The sequence below is a fragment of the Excalfactoria chinensis genome, chromosome 3, assembly GCF_039878825.1.
Source record: "Excalfactoria chinensis isolate bCotChi1 chromosome 3, bCotChi1.hap2, whole genome shotgun sequence".
Taxonomy (NCBI): Eukaryota; Metazoa; Chordata; class Aves; order Galliformes; family Phasianidae; genus Excalfactoria; species Excalfactoria chinensis.
Window position 1 is genome coordinate 74,816,267 of NC_092827.1, and position 26,852 is coordinate 74,843,118.

At 36.9% G+C, this 26,852-nt stretch overlaps 1 protein-coding gene across 4 annotated transcripts in view; it reads right to left on the reverse strand.

Annotated features, from left to right (window-relative positions):
- Positions 1 to 3,930: 3,930 nt before the first annotated feature.
- The window catches only part of STRN (striatin), a 59,268-nt gene continuing 36,346 nt past the window's right edge, over positions 3,931 to 26,852 (reverse strand). The window contains exons 7-19 of one of the 4 annotated variants that reach the window (XM_072331245.1): positions 26,582 to 26,717; positions 24,443 to 24,553; positions 21,799 to 21,885; positions 21,084 to 21,227; positions 18,622 to 18,728; positions 15,289 to 15,464; positions 14,329 to 14,376; positions 13,571 to 13,692; positions 12,533 to 12,700; positions 9,666 to 9,806; positions 7,862 to 7,969; positions 6,277 to 6,363; positions 3,931 to 6,192 (exon numbers count right to left, since the gene is read on the reverse strand). In XM_072331245.1, the coding sequence (XP_072187346.1) occupies positions 6,023 to 6,192; positions 6,277 to 6,363; positions 7,862 to 7,969; positions 9,666 to 9,806; positions 12,533 to 12,700; positions 13,571 to 13,692; positions 14,329 to 14,376; positions 15,289 to 15,464; positions 18,622 to 18,728; positions 21,084 to 21,227; positions 21,799 to 21,885; positions 24,443 to 24,553; positions 26,582 to 26,717 (1,605 nt within the window). In that variant the 3' untranslated portion in view covers positions 3,931 to 6,022. Of the gene's footprint in view, positions 6,193 to 6,276; positions 6,364 to 7,861; positions 7,970 to 9,665; positions 9,807 to 12,532; positions 12,701 to 13,570; positions 13,693 to 14,328; positions 14,377 to 15,288; positions 15,465 to 18,621; positions 18,759 to 21,083; positions 21,228 to 21,798; positions 21,886 to 24,442; positions 24,554 to 26,581; positions 26,718 to 26,852 lie in introns of all 4 variants that reach the window. The other 3 variants (XM_072331244.1, XM_072331247.1, XM_072331246.1) reach the window with 3 other exon arrangements.

Consider the following 26,852-nt stretch of genomic DNA (forward strand, 5'->3'; position numbering starts at 1 on the left):
AGAACTCAGTAGACTTACATGAACTGGGAACAAGGAAGTATAGAACAGCGTCTTGGTGGTGGGAGGGGCAGGACTGAAGTTGAAACCCTGATACTCTTCAAAAAACACTCTAGATCAATAGGCTTTTATGAAGTTGTTCCCGTAATAAAAATCTACTGCAGCTACAATATTACGACTCCAAGAAAAGATAGGTTTAAGTGGGAAGATAAGAGTGAGATTTCAAAAAGACTGATAACCTTCACAACAGGTACGTACGTTAGTACAGGCAATTGTAACTCTGAAGGTCTCAATGCCAAGAACTTCCCACCCTGGATTAGTCTCATCAGTTGCATACTGAACACTTGTCTATACAAAGGCTATTTACATAAAGGTCAGTCTTGTGCCCTCCTCACTCCCCAGTGTTTCTTCATTCACTCTGTTGCACTGAAAACTATGTTTTAAAATGTGAGCTTTTCACATGGAGTATTGCATCACCTACCACTTTGCTTTCTGTCAGATTCATTGCTATTCAGCAGAAATACTGCAGAGGGTTTTCCTAGCAGTTCACAGGCCATGAGTTTCAGGAATAGCACGCTCCTCTAAAGTGATGAAACAGTCAAGGCAGTTCCCCTATTGCAACTTCTGCAACTAAATATATTATCAGATTTGAGTAAAACATTTTCAATAACTACACGTCCTTCATGGAAAAAGAGAGCTTTAAAAACTGTTGCTTCCTCTCTGTGCTCAGTAGTAACACCGCTCAACTGAACATCACTATGATGTTCACCAGCAGCAGGTGCCCCTCCCCCCCACACACCCCAAAATCACACATTTTATACAGAACGATCTACATTTTACAATCGTATTCTGATATCTCCATTTTTAACAGCGTAGGCCAAAACAGTTTCCACCAAAGGGCCACAATTTTCAGAGTGTTTTAGATGCTGTATTACAAGCAGCATTGCATTTTCACAGTTATTTCCATGAATTGCAGCTCGTCCACAAGAAAGCTGAAAGATATGCATGCCAACTGAGTCTCAATTTAACTGAAACCACTGGTCCCATTCACTTAAACGAGAAAGTAAAGTTTAAAAAGACACAGCAGTATTTAGCAACACAAGCAATTATTTGGGGGCAGCTTCTCTAAAGCAACAGCTTAGAAATTTGCATGATCTCCACCTTTGACACAATTATTCCACAATTTGGAATCTGAACATATACTTCATTTTGTCCTTCACACAATCTGTAACCAACGGGTGTATGAATGAATCTCACAAGAAGCCTTTGAAGGTTTCTCCTTGCTCTCCCTTGCTATCATCAGGTTGAATTCTAAATTGCTTCTCATCCTAGTTATCCTGAGCTGACACCAGTCCCAAGGAGGGCACAACTGGTTTTGGCACTTAAACCACTTAACGTCAAGAGTTCAGCAAACATCCTCCCCCACTGTTCAGCATAGTGACCACTATAGATTTTCAAAGCAAAAATATGAATAATACCATTTGCAGGAGCTATTCATGTTAGATTGCAAGATTGATGCTTCAGCAAAGAGGACTCCAAGAAGAATGCTCTCCAGCAGTCTCGTACAGGCACAGGAACAAACACAATAGCTGCATTTTCCTCCACAACTCAGCCTATTTTACAAGGTTTTACTAGAGAATATTCTTATTTAACATTTCACATCACATGCTACCCAGAACAGTCTGCAAAGACACTGTCAAACCACAGACCGCAAATGGTTGCAAACACTCATCTTCAGAGGCATTCCAAGCACTCTGATGGTTCTACCTGCTTCTTAACTTATTGTTTCTTGTGTGATGGACTAATGCTGAGAAGTGATGCATGAACTTATGAAAATCACTGCTCCCAAAAATGACACTGATAAAACACGAGGCAGAGGGAGAAGGAAGGGGACAAGCCTGAGATCAAATAGGTGTACTGCAAAAGGCGGTGTAACCAAGTCCTTTATCTGTCACATAATTACTCAAAAGGACACATTTCTGATTACTGATCACAAAAATGTACGGTAAACACCACACATTTCCTCAAACATATTAAGTATGGGACTGCTTTACATAACACTGTTTGAGAACATACAGACAGAAAGTAACTGGCAGTATGTGACATGTCAATGTCTTAAGACTTCTTGTTTAAGTCTTTTAAGTAATAAGCAAAATCTTTTATTTGGTATGTCAAAACACTTTCCTCTGAGGCACAAAACAACAACAACAAAAAACAAACAGGAAAACACAGGGATTTTTCTGGAGAGAAGGAAATATCTTCCACAACAAAATTATGTCTTGATCTTCCTCCAGGCTATTCCAAGTCATTCTGTGCAAGTGTTTTGGCAACTGAATCAAATATGATCAAAGGGAAAGTATACAGCAGTGAAATAAATTAGAAATAAAAGTGAGAGTATTTGAACCTAGTGGACTCATTTTAAATGTATGAAAGGATTGCAAATTCTCCCATTAAATTAATTGGCAAAACCAGAATCAGTAGCACAGGCGAACATACACAAAAATTTCTACAAGTTAACCATTAAAAAACTTATGTCGATTAAATACATGAAAAAGGGCAGTGGTAAAATGCAATACACAGTGTTGCACAAAAATGTTGTGTTTTTTGTTGGTTTTTCTTTTTTTCTCCAAGAATAACCATTAAATTCCATTTTGTTTGCATCTTCAGATGGATTTATCACATTCACAAAAGTTACCAACTATACTGAACCAGAAAGAACTGCGTTATAAAATGGAAAGGAGTTCCCTCAGAGATCAGCAGTTCAAAGCCTATAAAAAATAGGTTATGAATTAAGTATCTAGCTGCAAAAGAACTGTAAGTACACACTGAAAGTGAAGAAGAAACTTGAGAAGCAGCAATGCTGAGTTACAGAAAACAGTTGTCAGAAATGAGATTTGGGTATTAGAGTTACTAGCTAGACTAAAATGTTTGGTCTTTCTACACAGAAGTACCATGTAGAGGGGAAAAAACCCAAAATCCTCCACAGGTTGCCTTCAGACTAAGTCCAACAAAGCACTGCGAGTGGAATGGCATTGTGGACACCAGGACACGAGCCGAAAAGCTGAAAACAAGTGGCGAAAACAGAGCAGTCTGAAAACCAGCCTGGAGAAAGGAGAAGGGAAATATGCAGCTAGAGACAGTGCATACACAAAGGCTCCAAATTACAAAGGTGATGAGGAATATTTAAAATGGCACAAAATATGGCTTGAAATACAGGCATGAAGTTACAAAAAAGAACCACTAAACGTCACATAAATCCTCCCGTCAGTGAGAAGCAATCAGTGAAATAATCTTCCGAAGAAAAATTAATCATTTAGAATAGATACAGAACCTCACTGGCCAAGACAATATTAAAATACGCAAGTCTACAATCCTGCTTGAGCGAACAGATGGACTGGGTAACCTAAATAAATTTTTCATCCCTAACTCCTATGATGACGTTCAGAAGATCTGACAGGCTCATGCACAATACCCTGCAGTCCTACAAGTATGTGAACAAGTACAGTAAAAAGACACTGACATCAATTATGAAGACCAGCACAAAAATATATACTCCACAACCTCTTTGTAAGGCTACATTTGTTTTGTTTTGTTTTTTAAAGGCACCTCATCCTCTAGCTATTGCCAGCTTTAAAAAAAGTCACTTCTCAGTTGGAGCAAAAGCTCGATAGTGAGAAGGAAACATCTTTCAATTCACATTTGGACAGCCACTTCTTACATTCCAATTGTAATCAGAATGACAGTCTTTAAAAACGAGCATGCTGGCCTATTTGTTTTATGTACAGCAATTTAAACAACTTTAACTACATATTGTATTGTGTAAGCAAAAGCACAACATTCATTTCATACTCACACCATTATCCTTTGTATACACAAACTCAAGAGAACTCTTAATACTAAAACATTAAAATGCACCCATAGAGTCTTCCCTTACTAGACATATTTAATACATGTTTACAATATATATACACATATATAATATACATAGCTTTTAGAATTTTTCAAATAAATCTTTGTAATTTCCTCTCCAAAAAGAAATAAAATAATGACACTGAAAGAATATGAGTCAAGTACACAGAACTCTCACTAAGTTGAACGCTCAGTTTTGCAGACAAGTTTCCCCCGTTTTTATCATAACCAAAACGTTTTTTAAAACCTAAATCTGAATCACTATCGTAATCATCTGTTTCATGGTCAAAGTTCTAACCTTACCTATGGAAATACATTGCATATCAGTATCATGAAGTGACATATCTGAATATTCGGAGCAAAAAAATAAAGGTATTCCAGGATACTTTAGCAGTAAATACAACGTGTTGCAGGCTCAAACAGCACAGGTCAACCTTTTATTCTAAATAATACAGTTAATCTAAACTCTAAGTTCAGCATCAAAAGTGGTCCCACCTCTAAATATCACTCTAAGAACAACGCGGTCAAATCCTATGTTGATATCTTTCAATGATTCCCTCTTAAAAAGTGTCAGTGTAAAGGTAAAGATGATCAGTTTCCAGTCATAGCCTCAGGCTGGTCTTGGAAAGGATTGCATGTGTTGGGTTCTTTCCTACTCACATCAGCACCAGAAATAATCTAATAATAGGCAGAATAAATTCCTGCTTCCATTCCAAACTTGAGGAAAATGCCAGCTCCAGACTGAAGAGCAGTAAGGGCTCTCATGGTGACGCATAACAGAAAAGAATCCACTCACCTTCATTATAGGGAGGGATAAAAGGGAAGGGCTAAATTGACAACAAATTTTGTTTTAAAGGTTATTTGTCACTTGAATCAACAGAGAAGTTCTGAAAACTAAGACAAAACACATCTGTTGAGCAATTTAAAAAAGCATTTCTTCTTCAGGTAACCTAATTAATGGCGCAATACGCCCAGTGAAGCACATGTGGAAAAGTTCCACAAATGCTGTAGTCTGGAAATGCCTCTACAAGTAGCAGAAACTTTCACACAGATCGACCTTTGTGCAGGCACCTATGACGCTAGTAGGACTCATACAAAGCATCAGGTATAGGTTTAATCTTCAAAAGAAATTGAGTATTTCATGGTTACACGATGCCCAGAATGATACCTTTTTTTAGCAGGAACAGAAAGAGGAGGAGATGAACATATGGTAATTACATTATAAGAGTTTCTTTGGGAAATCTTATAATTTCTTGTGCCAGATCTCCAAGAATAAACAGCATTATAAATCTGAATAAGTTAATCTGCTACTAAAGTATATACAGACTGCTTCAGTCTGCTGTTAACTGGGACTAGACTAAAGGCTCAGCTTCTAGCCACATGCTAATACAATTAAAAAAAAATTATACAGCTTTTTTTTGCAAACTAAATATTTGCCATATAACACCAAATATTTAATAAAACTTTTCTGTATTGCAATTCATGTTAGTAATTTGCTTTCCTTTATCCACGTTTATCTTAGGCTAGCAGCCAGGTGGCTGAGATTAAGTATCAGCTACTGCTCTCTGAATGTGATCTACTTGTTAATACCAAAGGGATTAAGGGATGACAAAGTGCCTCTCACATGACACAATAACAAGCATCTGAACTGACACTTTTTCCAGGTGATTTAATCTTAAGTACATCAAGATTCCTCAATAAGAAGCATCCCAGGAAGTTTCCCTCTTTTCCCTCTCTCCCTGAAGCAATTAGACTCCTTCTTTCCAGTACTCCATCTTAATAATAGAGAACACATAGACCTAATTTCACCCAAGGCCTGCCTGGACGAAAATTCACATCCTCTGAAATAAAATTGCCTTTTCTTTCTTTCTTTTTTTTTTTTTTTTTTCCTTTTTTTTTCTTTTTTGAAAGTAGTTGAAACTGAGAGTTTCCAAGCTCTCAGCACCAGCTGAGCTCACAGAAACCAGAACAAATTTCAATTTAGAAAACAGCACCCTGCAAAAACTAAACACTTACAAACATTCTCTGATTGGGCAGGAGACTCATGCCCTTCTCTTCTCTTTTGTGCAGCTGGTTAAATATATACAAAGCTAAAGTTGGAAAGGGACACACACTGTCATACAAACACTTTTGCCAGGGCATCTGCTCCTGCACTGGCAATATAACATTTGGATGGGTGGAACGCCACATCATGAATGGACTCATCAAATTTTTTGCGATGAGCAGTGAATTCTTGGATGCAGGTCTTGCTTTCAAGATTCCATAAGCGAATTGAACAGTCATGACCTAAAGAAAGGAGAAATGGTTTTCTTTATAAATTCATGTTTGCTACCACTATGAGAAAAGGAAAATGAAATTTAATGTACTTACTGCCGGACATCAAGTACAAGCCATTAGGATCGACAGCTAAACTTGTAACTGCATCTAAGTGAGCTACCATGGAGTGGATCAGTTTTCCTTTGAAAGAAAAGATTCAAGTTACTTTCTGCAATTCACTGTTATCTGTATTCACTGTTTAAACCTCATGACAGCCCGTTTAATAAATACATTATCTCGTCCCATGATTGAATCAGCAAAAATTCTAAGAAAACCCACTCTTTTAATGTTTACAGCCTCTGTAAAGCTGCAGAACTAATAACCATCAACTTTGTTTGTCCTTTGTTTTTCCTGTGCAAATCCATCCTGACGCTGCAATCACTGTACCCATTAAATATCTGTCCCCTAAGGGACTTAAGTGAGTTCAGTAGTAAGACCTTGACTGAGAAGGACATGTGCTGAGTATTCTGGTAAGTGTTGGATCTAAACTAAATAAGAATACAGAATGATTTTAATCAACTCAGAGAGAACTGGTGCTCTACAACAGCTTATTAGTATTAACGATTTGATGTGAAACACACAAAATCATGGCTTAGATGTATTACTTTTAGTTGGAGAAAATAATAAAGGAAAACCTGAAAAGCTCAGTGTTCTCTCTACAATACATTATGGCATTATATCATCAAACAAATAATCAATTTTCAGCTTTTGTCTCAGTTTCCATTGGGTGTTCCAACCTCTTTTTATTTAACACACATGAAGAGTAGCTAGCTCAAAATCAACTAGAATGTCAAAAGGTCTCAGTTTAACTTTTAGGGCTGTGTGATCTGGAAGCAGAGAAGTCACAAGCTGAAGAAAATCAACATTTACAATCAGAATGACGGTTCAACACTACCACTCCTACAAAAATTTCCTTTATGTAATTTATAATTATACAGATTAGTGCAACTTTCACCACAGATTTGAAAAAGTATTCTAATTGTCTACTGTTTCTGCAGAAAAGAGAGATGGAGAAATAGAGTGCATTAAATTGAGAATTATGCCCTGCAAGGGAACTGGTACTTCCCAATCATCAAGTAGAGGTCTTATAAGTGGTGCTTAGGCTCCCTGTCCTCATATCAATACAACTCAAGACAAGCACAACGAACATAAGCACATGAAAATTAAGAAGCTGCCTTACATGTTTATTATTGATAGCCACTAAGATTAAAGCATTTTCACAGAATCACAGAATCACAGAATTATAGGGGTTGGAAGGGACCTCTAGAGATCATCGAGTCCAACCCCCCTGCCAAAGCAGGCTCCCTACACCACGTCGCACAGGTAGGCGTCCAGGCGAGTCTTGAATATCTCCAGAGAAGGAGACTCCACCACCTCCCTGGGCAGCCTGTTCCAGTGATTTTAATAGAATTAACAGAGTGATAAAGGTTCTTTATCATTATCACGATAAACTTTTAAGTTTACTGACAATTTGGGGGCTGCACGAGTGAAAAAAGGATTTTTGTTCCAGAGAACATACAGTTCTTAACATTCCTCAGCATTTGCATGCATAACATTAACCATAGTGAAATTCTGTTTGTGTTTTATGTCATACAGCTAAATACTATGACTAGGTCCTGCTGAAGATACAGATGCATACCTGTATTGTTGTCATAGAATTTGATGTGTCTGTCTTCATGAGCAGTGATACTAATAGGAAGAGTTGGATGGCTGATGACTCTGTTTATCTGACAGGAAGTACTGACCGCTAGGTAAAAAAAAACAAACAGACATATTGACACATGTAAATTGCTAAGGTCTTTGAAAAACTGATATTAAAAAATGCATATGTAATCAATTTTATTTACATTGTAATTCCATCATATAATGTAAACTCTCTCAACCAACACCTTATATGTGTTTTACTCTAAAATACTTTTCAAATTACATACACACAAATGCATATGCTAGCCTTACCTTACACATGAATGTCAATATAATTAATTAAGGCCCACTTTCTTTTAGTAAGAATAAGTAATCAAGAACTAAGTGAAAATACTATTTTTGCATTTCCCCACCTCCACACTGCTCCTATTGTCAAGTCAAATTTTCATTGTAACATACAGGCAGACAGGAAAGTTAACATCATAGTAAGAATTTTTAGAAGTAAAGAGGACTCCTCACCACCACAGAACAAAGGGCATGTACTGTCACTAGATATATAGTGATTAAAATTGGAGAAAAGAATACTAGGCTATTCCTATGAGAGGCACTTTCTCAGCATTCAAGAATCCTGAAGTATCACTATTTTATATTTATATAAATATACATGCACACATGCATGTGAATTAGAAAAATATAGAAAAGATATTTTGGTGTTTTTGATTTTTTTAAATAGAAACCCAGATATCCAAGCTCAATGAGACTTAGAGTCCCTAAGTGGTGGTGGTAGAGCATTTCAGATAACTCATTTCCTATTGCCTGATTCTTGTATTATTTATTTAATGGAACTAACTTTTAGAGCACACTTACGTAAGTAAAAATACTAAACAGAGACTACTAGATGTCATACTGTGAGCTTTTTTTTCTTTTTAAACCCACAAATATTTCTGTACAGTTGTTTGTTTTTACGACAGCGAGGAAAATCCTGCCCCATAAAGTAATAATCCAAAGAAAGAAGGTGAAATTTTCTGTCCACTCTTATAAAATGTCAGATTTGTTGAACTTCATGAAAAGAGGTGAGCAAAACTGATAAGAAAGGCTTGCTCCCCTTTAAAAGTATAATCAGACAATAGCATTCACTAGCATAAAAGTTTTAGCTGAAAAATAACTATCAAAGTTTTTAAAAAGACTGAATATTTTTATAGTTCTCAGGTTACCATTTTGACCCAAACATGAATCCTCATGCTTTAGCTCCTTCTGGCCCCTCTCCTAATGATGGGGAACACTGCCATGATCCAAAGCATTATGAAGGAGCATGCGAGCTCTGCTCATCTTCTTCAGTGAAAACTACAAAGACTAACTGAAAATGAGCCAATACCACTAATGAAAAATGTAGAACTTGCCCTATAAATTCACAAATTTGTCACGACTTCCACTTGAGATTTGTCTGACATTATCTCTGACTTGCAATTTTGGACTCAAGAGAAAATGGAAAATCCTGATTAAAAAAAACTCAGGAAATTTTGTTAACGTCCTTCTACCACTGTTCCTTAAGGAATACACTACAGTATCTGCAGCTCTTCTACCTTCTTTCAAAGCTATGCTTGCTCTTCTACTAAAAAGCCTCTTGCTCTATTATAATAATAACAATTTACTCCTACATCTTAAAACATAATGTTTAACATAATGCATGATGCAAGTTACTAGGATACACTGTTTGCCTAATTGCTTGGAAACACTGAAAAGACTATTAACAGTATTTGATCTCCATCAAGCAATTTTTTTCTGTTTTGAATACATACTATTATCTACTCCAGACTCCAGGGTAAGAATCCGTTGCCGTGTCTCCATGTTGAAAATGCTAGTGTGTCCAGTGTTAAAGGATGCTACCATGAGGCTTGGGTCACTGCTCACAAGATCTACTGAGGAAGGGATTCCCATTTCTAGAAAACAATGCAGAGAACATTTTCATAAGCAGCAGATTGTGTAAAATAAAATAGGAAAAGAACACCACGTACTCTGATATTTAAAGAGTCATGATCAGGAAATGTTACATTTTAAAATCTACATTATGATAATCCAATTGATGGTCTTGAGTGATCACCACTTTAAACCTATTTTTCTGATATGCATTTCAACATTCTTCATTGAGATGTTCTATCTGGAACTGAGGCTGGACTGAAATCTAATTTGAAACGTGCTGGAAAGCAAGAACCTCACAAGCTCCACCTCCCCTACCTCTCTTCCTTTGAATGCAAGAAAAAATTTCAGCCGAACCTTCAGTGCAGGGACATAATATCAAAACGGCAAAATCATTTACATGACAGATGATTTTAAGTTGCTACTAAACTGGACAACTTCAGAGCTTAAAAAAAAACCCGAAGCTTTCCAAATGTAAATTTTACATGCTGAAACTATCAGCATGGAAAGTTACATAAGTACATTAAAAACCTCACATTACATAACTTTTTCTGTCCTGCCTATTATATATCAGATGACTTTACTGGCTATCACAACTCTACAGCACAGAAAGCCAGATCAGCAGAGTTTGAGTACGAGAAACATCCCATAAAATTTCTGTCCTCAAATGTACTTTTCCCTGCCAACTAAATGAAAGAACAACACCATTTCCAACAGATGTCAGGAGCTGGAGGAGGAAGAGGTAAAATCATAGAATGGTTTGGGTTGAAAGGGGCATTAAATACCATCCAGTTCCAGCCCCTCTCCCAGGGGCAGGGACATCATCTAATAGATCAAGTTGCCCAGGACCCCAGCCAGCCTGGCCTTGATGGGACATCCATAGCTTCTCCAGTTATCCTGTTTCAGAGCCACACCACTATCACAACTAATAATTTCTTCCTTATGCCTAACCAATGTCTATACTCTTTTCCCATCTCTACACTTCCTGACAAATAGATCCTCTCTCCAGCTTTCCTGCAGGCCCCCTTTAGGAAAAGGAAGGCTGCTATAAGGTCTCCCTCCAAAGCCCTCCCTTTTTCAGGCTGAATAACTGACCATTTCAGCCTGTCTTTATAGGTAAGCTACTCCACAGCCCTCTGATCATTCTTGTAGATGATCCAACAGATCCATGCCCTTCTCAATGCTGGGGGCCACAGAGCTGAATGCAGTACTGCGAATGTAATCTCACAAGAGCAGAGTGGAGAGGGACAGTCACCTCCCTCATCCTGCTGGTCCTCTTTTGATGCAGCCCAGGATACAGTTCTTCTGTATACTTCTGGGTTGCAAGGTGCAGCACCTTGTGTTTGGCCCTGTTGAACTTTACGAGGTTCATACTGGCCTTCCTTTCAAGTCTGTCCAGGTCTCTCCAGATAGCATCCCTTCCTTACCCCCTGCGTATTAACCACACCACACAGCTTGCTGTCATCAGCAAATCTGTCGAGGATGCACTCAATCCCACTGTCCACATCACAGACAAAGATGTCTACTAGCACTGGTCCCAATGCTTTCCTCTGAAGAACACCACTCATCGCCAGTCTCCACCTAGACCAGAACAATCTAGCCAATTCCTTATCCATTGAGTGATCCAGTTATCAAGTCCATGTGTCTCCAATTTAGAGACAAGAATGTTGTGTGGGACAGCATAGAATGCTTTGTAAAAATCCAGGTTGAGTGTGATACTGAATATTAAGTAATCTAATATCCATGGATCCAGTCAAAGCAAGAACACTATCACCTCTCTAAAGACTCACGAGAAAAACACCTCACTTGTACACACTAGCTGTGTACTCAGGAATGTTGTAAAGTATCTATAGATACCACAGTAAAGTCAACCACAGATTAACCATGACTCTGATAGAACGCTGCTGACCTTTGGAAACACAGCTCTGTCAAAATGGAACTACATGAAACATCTATATTTTGCTTTACCTATTTAACTAACAAGTAATGGAACATCTGATCAACTTTATATCACAGTTCAGAAAATCAATTCATTACATTAATGTTCATTTTATCTTGAAGTTGTTTTGAAGAACCAAGAAAGAGCCTCGGTTCATGGGCTGCTTTTAGAACTATCAGTTCTAAGTTGATAGTTCTTAAGATGACAATGTCAAGTAGCTACCCTAGAGCAATTACTCAAACAGCAACTTTGAGAAGCTTGGCTCTAAACAACAGGATTTTGGTACACGCATTACATTTCAGTAATTAAACCCTAAATGACTAGATTTTTTCAACTAACAGCACTTAGGATGACTAGATTATTGCTTTTTAGTTCATGCAAAAATTCAGTAGCAATCCCTGTCAGAAGCACTAGGAACCTCAACTGGGAAGGTGCTAGGATGCTGAGCTGGACCTAAGCACTGCAGCACCTATTTCAGACCTCCCTGGGGGTAAGAAAGGGTTTTTTATTCTTGACAAACCAGTAGCAAGGGCCTAATGAAAACTCAGTTTGAATGTGAACTATGGAACAGCTACATCATACTCTATGGATCCAGTAATACCAGCAAGTAACCTGCAACACATACTTTTTAGGTATGTGTGACTGTCTCCGTGTGTGTAGGTATTGGCTGGTGTCAAAATCTAAAATTTACTGCTCTTCTAAGCAATCATAACAGTATAAAATCCAGTAAACAAATATGAAAGATTTCTACTCAGTAGCCAAGATTATGGTGGTCCGAACAGTTAAGCTAATGAACTTAAAATTCCATACCTTGATTATCATTAAATACATTGAGAGCTGGAGCAACTTCTGTAGCTTTCCATAAACGTACAGTGCCGTCTGCAGAACATGACAGCAAACGCTGGTGTGTGCCACTGTAAACCAGACCCCACACTGCATCGGTATGGCCTACAAAAGCACCTCTTAGAACAGAAGGATCTGTGAACAAAAGATAAACAAACCATATTTCAAAACAAAAATTGAATTCAGTGAATTGTTTTATCTTGGTCTGTGTGTATGGAGAAGCCTTAACAAGTTAGTCCATAAAAAAAACAAAACAAACAACAACAAAAAAAACCAATAGCCAAGACAAGCTGGTCTTATCAGTATAATAGTTCCAATTATTCTATTCTTCTTTAATTTCTTCAGAACAAGTGGCATTCAGTTTCCCAGTTTGTAATTAATGGAACAAAACGAAGTTTCAGCAGAAGAAATGGTATTAAAGATTAAATAATAATAAAACAGATTTTGATTTTAAAACTCACTCTTATGGAGCCACTAAGGGTATATGTTAGCCTGTTTTCCAAAAGGCAGTTTTGAGGCCAATCATATCTGATGCTACGAGATGTGAGGAACATTTTAAAACAGAGACAAAGCTGACGCCTGTTTATAGCTCATAAACTTTACTGAAATATGCGATTTTAACAGTCTGAAGATAATATTAACAGCTTTGGTCTCAGACTCTACAACCTCTTTATCTCAACAGCACAGATTTGTTTTGTCAATGAACATTTATATATACATTTCCTGTCCTTCTTAGGTATCAGGTTTAGTCAGTCCTGTACTTTTTCAACCTAGCTGTTTGCCAGAACTGTAATGAGACTGAGGCTCTTTTTAAGAAAATGACAAATACCATCTTCTGATCAACCAACATCAGTATTAAAACAAAAATCTACTTTAACTGGAGCAAACGTTCAAGCTTCTCTTTCAAATTTTCCAAGAAATACTACCTACAAATAATGCTATTTTAGCTACACAAAGTTAATGTCACTAAATGTGTCCTTTTGCCAGTGTTTGACAGCTATGTACCATAAGAGTCGTAGGGGTCGATGTTTGGATTTGTTGTATTCCAGCCATGGATGAGGCCATCAGTTCCCCCACTGTAACACTGTTCACCATTACTGCTCATCACCACACAAAGCACTGGTCCACTGGAAGAAACCACATCCCAAAAAATTGACCATTAACATTTTCATTAAGTGATAAATATTGTCATCTTCAAATTTTCCAGTTCAATACAATTAATTTGCTGCACTAGCTGCAATGGAAATTCTGCATTCTCGGATCATAGGCTACACTACTTCCCACAATAGTATCTCTGCAATATTCGGTAATTTAACTACAGTAAGGACAATTCAGACATTTCACATTTTGAGATGATAGGTTTTATTATTTTCATTTATAAAAGTTATGAAGTTTATAAAAGTTATAAAGCCTTTATAAAAGTTGAAGATTTTTCCAAGAAAAAAATTCAGTACATTTTAATTCATTGGACACAGCTTCATTCTACATACACACATATCTGACAAAAAGGCAAGAGCCTATTTGGAATGGAATACCTAGTTCAATGTGAACTGCATAATTTGTAGCTTTCTCTTATAAAAATGGTAGTGCACCCAGAGCCAGACAAAAATAGATGAAAATAAGCAGGTATTTTAAATAGCATGAGAATAAAAGTATTGCATGGAATCACTAGTGGGCATGGTGGAAATGGTTTTAAAACTTTTTGTGTCTGTTTAAAGATCATGTATTTCTCAAATAAGATGGTGTTCTTATCAAGAACTCACCTGTGTGCTCTGAAGGTATATATTGGCTCTACATCAAGAGAAGCACTCCTAAATGAAGTACAAGAAAATGTTAACACACATATGACCTTACATTATGTTTACAAAAATGTGCCAGAATTAATAAGTTCTTAAAAATCACTGCTACCTCTTTTGAAATCTCTGCACATCAGTGCAGAGTACATCAGTGGTGGGGAAGGAGTAGAGGGCTATCAGCATCATATGGAATATTTCCTTAAATGTTACAAATTCCTACCCAGGGAAAGGATTTGTAACACCTTGCCTTTAAACCAAAGCTCTAACACAGTTACAAATCACTTAAATTCCTGCTCAGGAGAAATTCCTGCTCAGGACTTTCCCAGTCAGGTGTTGGGTTGTTTTTGTTTTGTTTTGTTTAATTATAGACTTCAGGACTATGACCGACATAGTCCAGTCTTCATATAAAAGGTATGATGCACAGCCGTCACTACATTAGCCTTATTACAAATATATACGTTTCCTCATGTCCCTAGCAATACGAAGGAAACACTGTACACATAAACCTAGCAACACTGCCATCAATGTTTAATTCTGTACATATGTATTCATGCACATGAGTATACATTTACTTTTTACATACAGGCAAGTATGTTTATATATTTATACACAGATTCAAGCATACTAGGAAGTCACATCCAAATATTATACTAGTAAATTAGTTTCCCATGTTAGTCTATGCACAAAATACATATATTGAAAAAGAAGGAACAGTTTTTCTTTTTAAAAAATAAAACGAATTCATGAACGTGCATAGATTTCTTCTGGCATGCTCTAAAAGTCTCCAAAATTCTCTAAGACTTTGCTTTTGTACTTAAGGAACAATTCCCATTAACTCCCAAGGGCCACCAGATGAAGCCATATCCACAATTTTATTTCGATAAATACAATGCTTTAAGGAAGTGAAGAAAAAAAAAAAAATCTTACTTTTTTGCTGGGGCTGTTTTTTGTAAATTCCACATTTTTAATGTATGGTCCTCTGAAGCTGTTATTAGCACTGGTTCAACTGGATGAAAAGCTAAACCTCTTATTCCATCAAAGTGGCTTCTTAAGGTGAATTTGGGGTTCCAGGTCTTTCTCAGTGCATCTGTATTGTTTCCTATCTAAAAATAATAATAAAAAGGGCACATTTGTGATTAATCAGAAGATACAAGGAAAGGATATCAGAGCTTTAATTTGCCATTTTCAGAAGATGACAAATTACCTTTTTTTCATTATAACCTGTTCTTGAATTACAGTCCACTGAAAGCTCATCAGACTACTCAAAACAAGTACGAAGACAAATACTTCACAAAGGCAACAAGTCTATCTCTGCAGCAATGCATTCTGTGCAAATCTGTAATACTCCACATGACTATTAGATTGCACAATTTAAAAAGCCGTAAAGCACCTTTCTGACTAATACTGCTATAAACTTTGGTATTTGAAAGCTGACATAGCTATTGGCCCATTCATTAATGCTGGGCTTGAATCAAGCAAACTGCTGTGCCTGAATATCTGAAGTACCACTGACATGTTATCTATCTAGTAGAGATCTAACAGAAATGGAGAGATGTCTAGCAATGCGAAAAGGAAAGCAGTCTAACCTATTCACTTAAGGCAATACAAGTTCTGTGATAACACACAACAAGATGATCTTGCCAGAAAACAATTTTAAACAGGAAAATAGTCTTGGCTACATACTAAGAATATTACTGGCAAGCACTAAGATATCATATACACAGAGATTGCTACTTGGCACTGAATGCATTTTACACAGATCCATAAAGAAAGCCCTAAAAAATAAACAGTTACATCAACATTGTTCCTCTGAACAGATGTTGTAAAAAGTCAAATGGACTTCTATGACTTTCTCAACCAAGACTGCCACGGTTAAATTTGCCCTGCTGTAATCACTGCAAACAATCCATTAATAAAACATTGATATAAACAATCATGCTTAAGATACAAATTCTTTCACTATATTGAAAGCTATGGATAATCCCAAATAATTAAGTTTTATCAACTTCAATAAAGAAAGAACTATTACGAGACACTTTTAAGAATCTACATTTTATTCCAGAATGTGAACCAAAAATAGGTCTAAGAACAAGAGTTGTTCTATTTTTTTAATGTTGTTTTTGGATTTATTTACTATGCTTCACTGAGGAGGTTCTATAGATTTTAAACAAGAAAGGAGACATAGCAAAAAGGGGGTTCAGTCTCATTGTATTTCTTAGTAATTATGTATGGTCTGCTCAGTGAGATCGCTCAACTTCTTTGCCAGCCTACTGAGCTCAGCTGGCTCAGTGAGGAAACAGACAAATGCTGGAGCTGGTGCAAGGATGGGGCAGGACTGCAAAGTTAGCAGCTCTGTCAGGTTTCCTGGAGACTGGCCAAGAAAGTCCCAGTAAAAAGTGTGCAACACAGACAGAGTAGCCACAGATAACTGGAGTAGAATTCGTCCGCCTGAAGGCAAGCATCTAACGCCTACTTAGGCGATGGAAGGAACTGAACCTGGCCTCCAGCTGTCATACCAGATGCACAGGTCCTGTGTCACATCTGTCAAATCCACAGACACTCCAGATCACCTAACAAGACACACTAGTATTGACAGTGGCTTTCACAGTTTGTTTCTCATTCAAAAATGTTCTTTCAAAAGAGTTTGATTTGATATGAAATCCAGCTGTTGGAGTGGGCCCACAGAAGGGCTATGAAGATAATCAGAGGGCTGGAGTACCTCCCCCTATAAGGACAGGCATATACATTATATATGGAGCTTATCAGCCTGGAGAAGAGAAGGCTCCAGAAGGACCAAACAGCAGACTTCCAATACAGGAAAGGGCCTATAGGAAAGCTGAGAGGGACTATTTATAAGGTCTTGTAGCAACAGGACAAGGGGAAATGGTTTTAAACTGGAAGAAGGCAGATTTAGACTAGATATTAGGAAGAATTCTTTACTGTGAGGGTGGTGAGACACTGGAACAGGTTGCCCAGAGAGGCTGTGGCTGCCCCTTCCCTGGAAGCATTCAAGACCAGGCTGGATGGGACTTTGAGCAACCTGGTCTAGTGGAAGGCACCCCTGCCTGTAGAAGGAGGTTGGAACTGGATGATCTTAAACTTAAAGGTCCCTTCCAAACTAAACCATTCTGTGACTCTACAATTAGCTTATAAATTGTGAAGCAGACTGGGGGCAGTTCCACTCAGGAGGTCAGCAGTAGAGGTGGAGACAGATTCTAGTTCTGATGCACTGCCTGTTTGGCCACCCCATCATCATTCACAAGACTGCCAAGAGCTCCAAGCTCAGTTACTAACAGGGCAGCTGGCCTTTTTTTTCTCTTCCCACTAAAATACAACAGTGAGTTAGTATGAGATTTAAAAAGCACAGCTGGTGGGGAGGAGGAGTCCACTCCAGAATGAGCACTTGACTTTGTTTTGTCTTTAATTGTTATGTATGTGTCTAACTATGCAATGCATACAACTTGAAAATTCCAAAAATAGCTGTGGTATGCAGATAGGATTACAAATATGTCTGATGCAGCAAGTTGAAGGCAAACAAGCAAGAACCTACTGCAAAGCCTAAAACCTCCAATTTACTACACAATGTGTTATCAGTGTATTAAGTGTAGTGATTCTGTAGTTTAGTTGCTCTTCCATACATAACTAATTCTGTTATGTACACCATAGTTTTCTTTATTCTTTCCTTGTTTTAACACCTGGCACAACAGAGAAGATTGAGTCTGTTGTCCTTACAAGAATCTTTCCAATACACTACTACTAGAGGATCCCTTAGCCTCCTCTATATCAAACTAAGCAAGATCAATCCCCTTAACATCTCTTCATCAGTCATATGCCACCAAAGGTTCTCCAGTTTCTCCTCAATTTGCTTGAAGAGAAGTGGCCCGAATGTGCACACACATATGGTTTCACCAGCTCAACATAGCAGGAACACTAATTTCACTCAATTAGCTGGCCATGTTATTAGCAATTGTGCTCAGTGCCAGTGGGATTACAAGTACTCAGCTGTTTCATTATCACCATTTACAGATACTTTCAACTATTTGAATGATGCAGCAAGCATGTAAGATAAGAAGAGCCTGCACGGCAAGAATGAAGTCTGCTGCGTATGAGAAAAAGATATTTCAAATAAAAATTTGTTACACCCTTCAGCAGCATAATTTTAACAGGAAAAGGTTTTCTGCAGAACCTACACACATGTAACTTCCATATGCCTTCATCAACTAGAGACAAGACACTGAGTTCCTGTTAACAACCACTTACATCATAAGTCAGTGAATCTGCCTCATTGGCCACTGTGAGGCCAGCCAGCTCTCCAAGACCCAGCTCATTTTCAAGGGTTTCATCTGTTCCCATAATGAAAGATTTCCCTGAAGAAGGAGGGAATGTTAAAGCTTCCACTGCAAGAAAAACAAACAAACAAAACAAACAAACACACAAAAAACAAACCCTGAAACACAGGCTTATGCAATGCTGATTTATAACAGTGTATTTTCCACCTTCAAAATACTAAGTAGCTGAGTACAAAAAATATAAAAGGATCACTGTACTTACCATTAAAATGTATCCTCTGAACATAATACATACAGTTGAAGTGTGCAAGTGCAAGACACTAAGTGTCATTAACCACAACAGGAAGGGCTATGCTATCATTCACACATATATAATGCAAAAGTAACACAGAAAAGAGCAGGCCCTTCCCCACCGCTAACAGACTCTGAAAAAGCAACAAAAAATAGCCAAGAGTTGGTGGGAGCAGCTGGGATTCCTTCATAACACTGTAGTCACATATATACAAAAGCATGTCTACAGTGAGGCTTGTTTACATGCACTTTCAGCTAGCAATGAGCTAGGTGGAAGCAATGAAGCTTCTTGTACTTCATTGCTACTTGTAAAATCAGTTCAACTGCCAAAGAGATTAGTTAGCATTGAATTCCATGTTTTACTAGCAGTACCCAATCTTACTCATTCGCAGCTCCTAGAGCATGCCTATAAGCTCTCCATTCACCATATCATAAACATACCCATAGGCAGATTCACCAGAAATGGAAAGATAAAAGGCTATCAGTGCAGTTCACATATATGTCACCATAAGGCTCCGCATCAAGTGAAACAACTGGAAAGTATCTGGGCCTTTACCAACTTCCATTTACAACAACTCTCCAAAACTATATATCACAAAACGAAGACTGAATAGATAAAAATGTATTAGCTTCTGGACATAACAGACTTTACTCAATGTTGCATACCGTATAAGTCAACTTACAAAGGTTTTGCAGTAAATTACTTCCTAACCCTTCTACCACTCTTTTAGTTGCATCATTAAGTACACGCTTTGGCAAATACTGTTTCTACCAGGGAGATAAAATAAACACCATTTCATTCTCAGCAGTGTAGTGTTGATATTGCTATGCTAAATAAGTTAAAACTGAACAAACTATGGTTTACAGTGAACAGACTGATATATTCAGGCTGCTTCCCCTTGTCTGAAGGCATCAGGTACAGATGCTATTCAATTCCTCTCCAGGCCATTCAGCATAACTAACCCAATCTTCCTGATCTTTCCATTCCACTCCACATCTCTATGAAGTGTCCTGTTTACTTTCTACAACCTTTGAAAAAGAAATAAAAGCCCTTCAGCTCTGCTGTTTGATGAAGTTTCTTAGATATTACCTTTTAACTACAAGCACCTCGTATCTTTATCACACTCAAGTCTAAACTTTTCTTGTCTTCATTCTCTCTACAATGTAATACTCTGCTCAGTACCCAGTGCATACAGAATGTCAAATTTGGAAAGCTACTAGAATTAAAGTAACAAATATATGCCAAAAATATCAATAGGTATCAAATTTACAAAGGAATATGCAACTAGTAGCTTGGAACACCAAACTTGGACTAATAACAGTCAACTGTTCTCTTTCGTTTTCATCACAGCCTGAGTCTCTGAATTAAAAACACAACCCTGAAAGAAGATGAGAATAGAGTTTTGCTAATATGGCTCTCAGTACAAATGAGAAAAGTTGGAAAGGAAGCATACAACAAAAAAAATTCCTACACTTCTCCAAGTGTTGCTAAGTTACCCCCTTCTTTCATAAAGAAAATCACCAAGCATGTAGGAAATAGAACTACTGAGATCTTCAGTAACTATGTCACACACCAGGGCATTTTCGACATCTTAATTATAATTTGGACAACTTACATTTTCACACTCATTGTAAGACTATAAAGCCAAAACCACATCTTTCTCATTTTTCTAAATACATATTTACCATCAAAATAAATAACATGATATGATCTTTTACAAGTTTATACATCCTAATACATTTATTATGCTGTGTATTCCAGCAGTTCAAATGTTGAATCAAATACACAATTTAGCAACTTATAGAGGCAATACTAATAAAGGAAATCATATGCTATGCTGCAAAGATGCATGGCTCTCAATACAAGCAAGTGACTTAAGAATCTCATATTACAAGCCACCAAATGCCCAGTAAATCTTTTCCACCATGTTGAAAAGTATTCAGCCAGGGTTTTACTTAGGTTGTTGTCTTTATCTTCCTAATAACTGGAGGGAACAAATATATTATTGAATTTAGACAGAACTCATAATACTGAGTCAGTATTTGTGAAGTGCATGGAATATCTTAGGGGGTACTCTTAAAGCAAAAGTAACTATAAACATCTACCCTTTATGAAAGTGTAAGCACATTTTTAATATTTACCTTCGTCTGTCCTGTTTATCTCATGTTCAATGAGCCTTGAGCTACTGGGCCTAGAAGAAGGTGCAACAGATGGCTGTAATGAAGGGAGATCATCAACATCTCTCAAGTTTGCAAGCATATCTTGCAGCTTTGACCTGTTGGGCCCTAACCAGAAACAAACAAACAAACAAAAAATAGTTTATGGGTAATTCATAGTAGCGTTACTTATTACATCAGATACAGCGTAGCAGCACATGCAACGAAGGATCCTACCTTGCATTAAAATGTTATCACACACATACACAAAAATGAGCACCTATTTGCAGTAATAATGAATTACCCAGCGTGAAATGAATTTATTGAAAAGAAAGTGATAGAAGCAACCAAGAATTGTGAATGCACAGCTTTCCCCACATTTACACATTCGTACTGCCAGCTGCATGGAATGATGAAGAATGCCTCCAACTGAATCACAGCAACAATTATTATATTATTTCTTTTTCCAAAACAATTTATAGCATTTGTGAATATTTCAATATTTGTGCATCGGGTTCTTTGTGCAGCATATTCTTATCATAAGAAAAGTATTTTCAACTTATTTGTGCAGTAGTGTAGAACTGTGGAACTACATAATCTAAAGAAATATAACTACATTAAAATATAAACACAACCGGATTTACTGGCCTACTTCCTGAAGCTATATATGGTGAAGACCCATGCCCTTCTTGACACTTACCCGTGCTTTGCTCCATCATTTTCCCACATCCCTGTTTTGACTGTTTTATATAGGATTGAGGCTGAAACATATCTTCGGTAGTTTTTCCTGTTGTAAGTTTAATTAAGAATGGGAAAATGTCTTACCCATAGTCCATTATGTTTTGTTTTTTTTTTTTTCCTAGACCAGCAATAATACAGCTATTTTCAAGCAGCTTTAACACAGAAGTGTACTTTAATATATGTATGCTCTTATTACTTCACAGGAGTGTTTGCTACAGCCTTGCAAAATCGTAAGTTTACTAATGTAATTGCAAACTCCACTTTGTCCACCCTAACCATAATGACAGTTAATTGACTAAATTGTGTTTAACTCATTAGTTACAAAAATATTATTTGATTGAGGTAACACGAAGTAGGATTTTGCAAGATTGCTTTTCTACAGCATTTGATTTATATAAACAATATTATAGTTGGTAGCAGTTTGTCATCTAAACATGATTTGTGATGAAGCTAAAGTTACAGTAACAAGCTTTTTTTAGTTTAGCTTTGTTTTATAATTTAATGTCAAGATATTTCGTCCCTTTTTCTTCCCCCCACTTCCTTCCTCACATTCTTCTTCACCACGTGCAATATAACAAATAGCTGAAAATGACTGTGACTTCCTAATTTTTCTGCACTGATGCCTATCCACCTATGTTTTGCTCATGGAAAGATGCTTTATTTCTGTTCTGCACAAACCATTTGGTCTCCCAAGATCAAAGCATTAAGTCAACCCAAAAAAGATACTATAAATGTGCTGAGTAGTTTTCCTTATGAAGGAACACTGGGTGACCAAGCACTGCCATACATCAGAAATTTTTCTCATAAATGTATAGAATGATTTCCAGTAATGTCTACATCTGTATGCAGTTAAATTTTTAAAATTACCAAAATGAAGTAGTACTCAGTAGTTGTTCAAGAATATAACTTCCATCATTTGATTAAATCATTTATGCTAGCTTAACCCTACAACTATTCGCTCTGACATAATATAACACATCCATGTACTAAAAAAACAACAACAAACAAGTTAAAAATACCAAGTTTACTGAAGTCACATATTGGTACACCCTCTCTATCTTGACCATAAAGAAATTTAAAAACAGTTTTATGAATTACAAGCACTCTGGTTGTCCAACTCAACTTCTTACTAGACTTGGAAATTCCAGTAACTCAAATGGTTCCAAAGATGACAAAAATATCCAAGAAATTTGAAGTACGGTAATGGTTAACTTTAAAAAGTTTATTCTGTGTATTTGGTTAAAATTGATCTATCTCAGCAATATAACCTACCATGGAGCAATAAGCAGCTCATCACATCAATACATAATCATAGAATCATAGAATTACCCACGTTGGAAAAGACCTTGAAGATCACCAAGTCCAACCGCAGCCTAATCAGTACCCCATCTCTAAAAAACCTCTGCTAAATCATATCCCTGAGTACCACATCCAAACGGCTCTTAAACACATCCAGGGATGGTGATTCAACCACCTCGCTGGGTAGCCTATTCCAGTACCTAACCACCCTTTCTGTAAAGAAGTTCTTCCTAATATCCAACCTGAACTTGCCCTGGCGCAACTTAAGGCCATTTCCCCTCGTCCTGTCCTAATCTAATCTTTCCTCCTTGTCCTTGTCCTAATCTAATACCAGTCAGCCTCTAACAGTGAAACAAGGGTCTGACACCTTTTCTATCATTATACATATCTTTTGGAAGTATCACCAGGATTTATAAGCATCTTCCAACACAGAGAGAAACATCTCCCATTTCTTACTGGACTACATATAGTATTACTAGCTTACATCATTTGCACATGAATTCTCAGTATGGTTAGATGCTTGAAATAAAGCTACGCATACTGTGTTTTATTTTAAACACTTCATCTGAGTTAAAAATATTTCAATTCTTAGTTAAGAAAAACATTGTTTTACAAAATGGATATGTGTTTCAAGAAAAATTATAATACAGGGCTAGAAACTGTATTTCAGATACTGATCACAGTTTTTTGTTTGGATAAAAGTATCCACTGTTTTTAAAGATTAGTCCAACAAAATATAACACCGTGATATTAATACCATGATTTACAAATAAATGGATGGTTAGAGATGCTTTCTATTTCGAGCCCTGCAGAACAAATTACGATGACAGTATGACTTTCATGTCATGAATGTTAAGTATAAACAGGGGTAGAAATTAACCTGTTTTTTTCCTCTGTCACCTAACATGATACTCAAGACAGCTTCCGTTTGGCTGATCAATTTGCACACCAGACTTTAATTCCTCCTGTGAAACTGGAATGTTTTCAGCTAAGACGGGGTTATGAAATTTTCTATATTAAAGTGTAAATTACTAAACCGATGCATTTTATAATTTACATTTCTGAAAGAATTTTTAATTAATCCAACGCCTGTTTGGAAGAAACTGTATCTAATCCAACTACTTATCAGGTAACTTGATTGACTATTATTAATTTCAACCCCTGGGAACTGGTGAAAAGGAAAGCAGTCAGGAGCAGCAAAGTAACAGAGTAAGTAATTTTAGGAAAACATTGAGAGAGAGATAGAATTAAGGGTGTGAAAGATGTAGGATTTATGATTTTAAAGTGCAATGTTTTCCACTTACTCTTCACCCCCTTTTTTCCCTTGCGCTCCTTTTTGTATTGTTCCTTGAGTTTGGTTATTACTCCCTGGTCGACATTCCAGGCTTCAGGCATGAGACACTGGTCTTCCTTTTCTAAACAAAGTGAAACAAATGAAACATCCTTTTTCAGTCATGTCACCAAGTGATCTCCAACTGAAGGAGGTAACATCTGCTGTACTCGTCTTATTTCAAACAGACAGAAATAGTACCAAGCTCGTGAAACCTATGAAACTGCAACTCCCATTCCACTTCTATTTGCTCAATTTTCTTTACAAGAAATTGAGATAAAATTTCACATGCCTAATTTCTATAACCAGATACAAAAGCTGTTCAAAAAACGTAAGTAACATTTACTTAGCAATACATCGGGACAGTTATTAGTCTTAGAAAAAGCTACAGAAACATTTCAATATACCTAACGATGAATAAAATCCCACCTCTTTCAAATTGCTTTTTCCAGGAAACTATTTTAAAAATTTACTTTCTACAGACTGTCCCCAGATGGTTCCTACATGTCCCACAGGTTCTGTTCAACTTCACAAGCGGATCTTGAACTACTGTACTTAGTTTAAAGATCAGCTGACTGCTCCTGAGAAGCTTTAGAGTCAAACATATTTTACAGATTACTATAATTTACTGGCAATGTTTAGGATCAAGAATGAACCAAGGACTTCCTATGTTGCTTCTATACACAGTGCTGCTCAATACACAATATTGGTGCTTTATGCTACATTTAACAGTTTCTTTTATGTGAAATTAACATAAGCAATTCATAAGGGCAGTCCCTTGAAGAAACTTATTCTTACATGCCAATATTACGAAAGATACAGACTGTGAAATATAAATAAGTGAAAAACCTGAAGGCCTGTAACTCAAAGAAAATCCCCTATCACTTTTAGAAATTGAACTATTTCTGATGACAATTTCTTTTTTAATGTTAGACGTTTGCTCTTTTTTTTACTCAGCTGTTATCAATGAAAGTAAAAATAAACTCAAGGTGTGAATCCGAGAACAAAAAAGCTCCTGTTGGCATACAAGCTTTACAGTGACACAAGCAGTAGGAACATTTTTCAAGCATTGGTGGATAGATGAACTTTCAATATTGGGGAGAAGAAATATCAGAACAACTTAATAAAATGATTTAAGATAAAAAAGAGCACCATTCCTAAATTTGCTTGGTCATCAGAATGCTGACTTCTGTATCAAAAAAAACCTGAGATGTACTTTCTCAGCAAAGAGGTTACCTTCTACTGAACAGTAATTTGGAGTGCAACTACAAGCTAGTAACTTCACTGAAATATGGTATCTCAGAACTGTTAGCTCATGTGAGTGCCACTGCTGCCACGGTTGGTTTTTGTCAATGTTTCAATGCCATTATAAAGATTAATTATCTCCCATTCATCTTCCATATCTCCAATCTGTCCCCATTAATGTGTAAAACTTTACAGAGAAGCTGCAGAAGGAGGAAACAACCACTCATAAAACATTCAGTCAGTTCTCTTCCTTCTTCTCTTCCCTGTGCATTGTGTTTATATGGAATAATTACTGCAAGATAAAGTGGATCCTGGCACTTTTGGTTGCAGGACATGAACTTTGAGGACATGGAGAACAGTTTGTCAGATTTCACTTGATGACTGAGGGGTTGAACTTACACACTTTTAATAACTTGTAACAAAAAAATTGAGAAACAGAATGAATCGTTTTTTCCAAATTGCAAATATATAAATAGATTTCAACTAGTTCAGTTCTTTGAAATGCATTACTTTTCATGTCAAAGTTGGAGAAAGCAAAGAATGTTTGGAATTGTAAGATACATCTGCATCAGAGTCCTTCATTCAAAAGGGGCACTGGAAAAATCACAGTGAGATTCCACTCATAGAACTGAAGTTCTATCTGCCCTATTACTAAAAAAAGAACAAAGACATAATGAACCCTCACATACAAGCAGTATAAACAAAAATGAGAATATCATGTCACAAGAATCTCAATCTGGCAATGAAGGGATTTACTATATGAACATTCAAAAGGCATTCCCATTATGACAGAGACCACAATCAACAAATCACCATATAATCTTAGTGCATTTTCTTTCTCCTGATACATTCCATTACATTTCCTTACCCCAGTCTGTTCCATCTCCTGAACTTCTCGATTCCCCATCACCTTCATCTGATGTAACCAAAAAGTCGAATTCTTTCAGAGCTTCTTCAGTGTCTCTGTCTTCACTACTGTCAGACAGCACTCTTTTCCTTACAATCTAAAATATGAGGAAGGAAAAGAAAAAACCGAATTAGATGGCATGATGTTTATATCTATCAGTACTGTCTTCTATACAAAATTCTAACAGGAAATGTATGAATCAGCAAGAAATTGATAAACCTAAAATTAACAT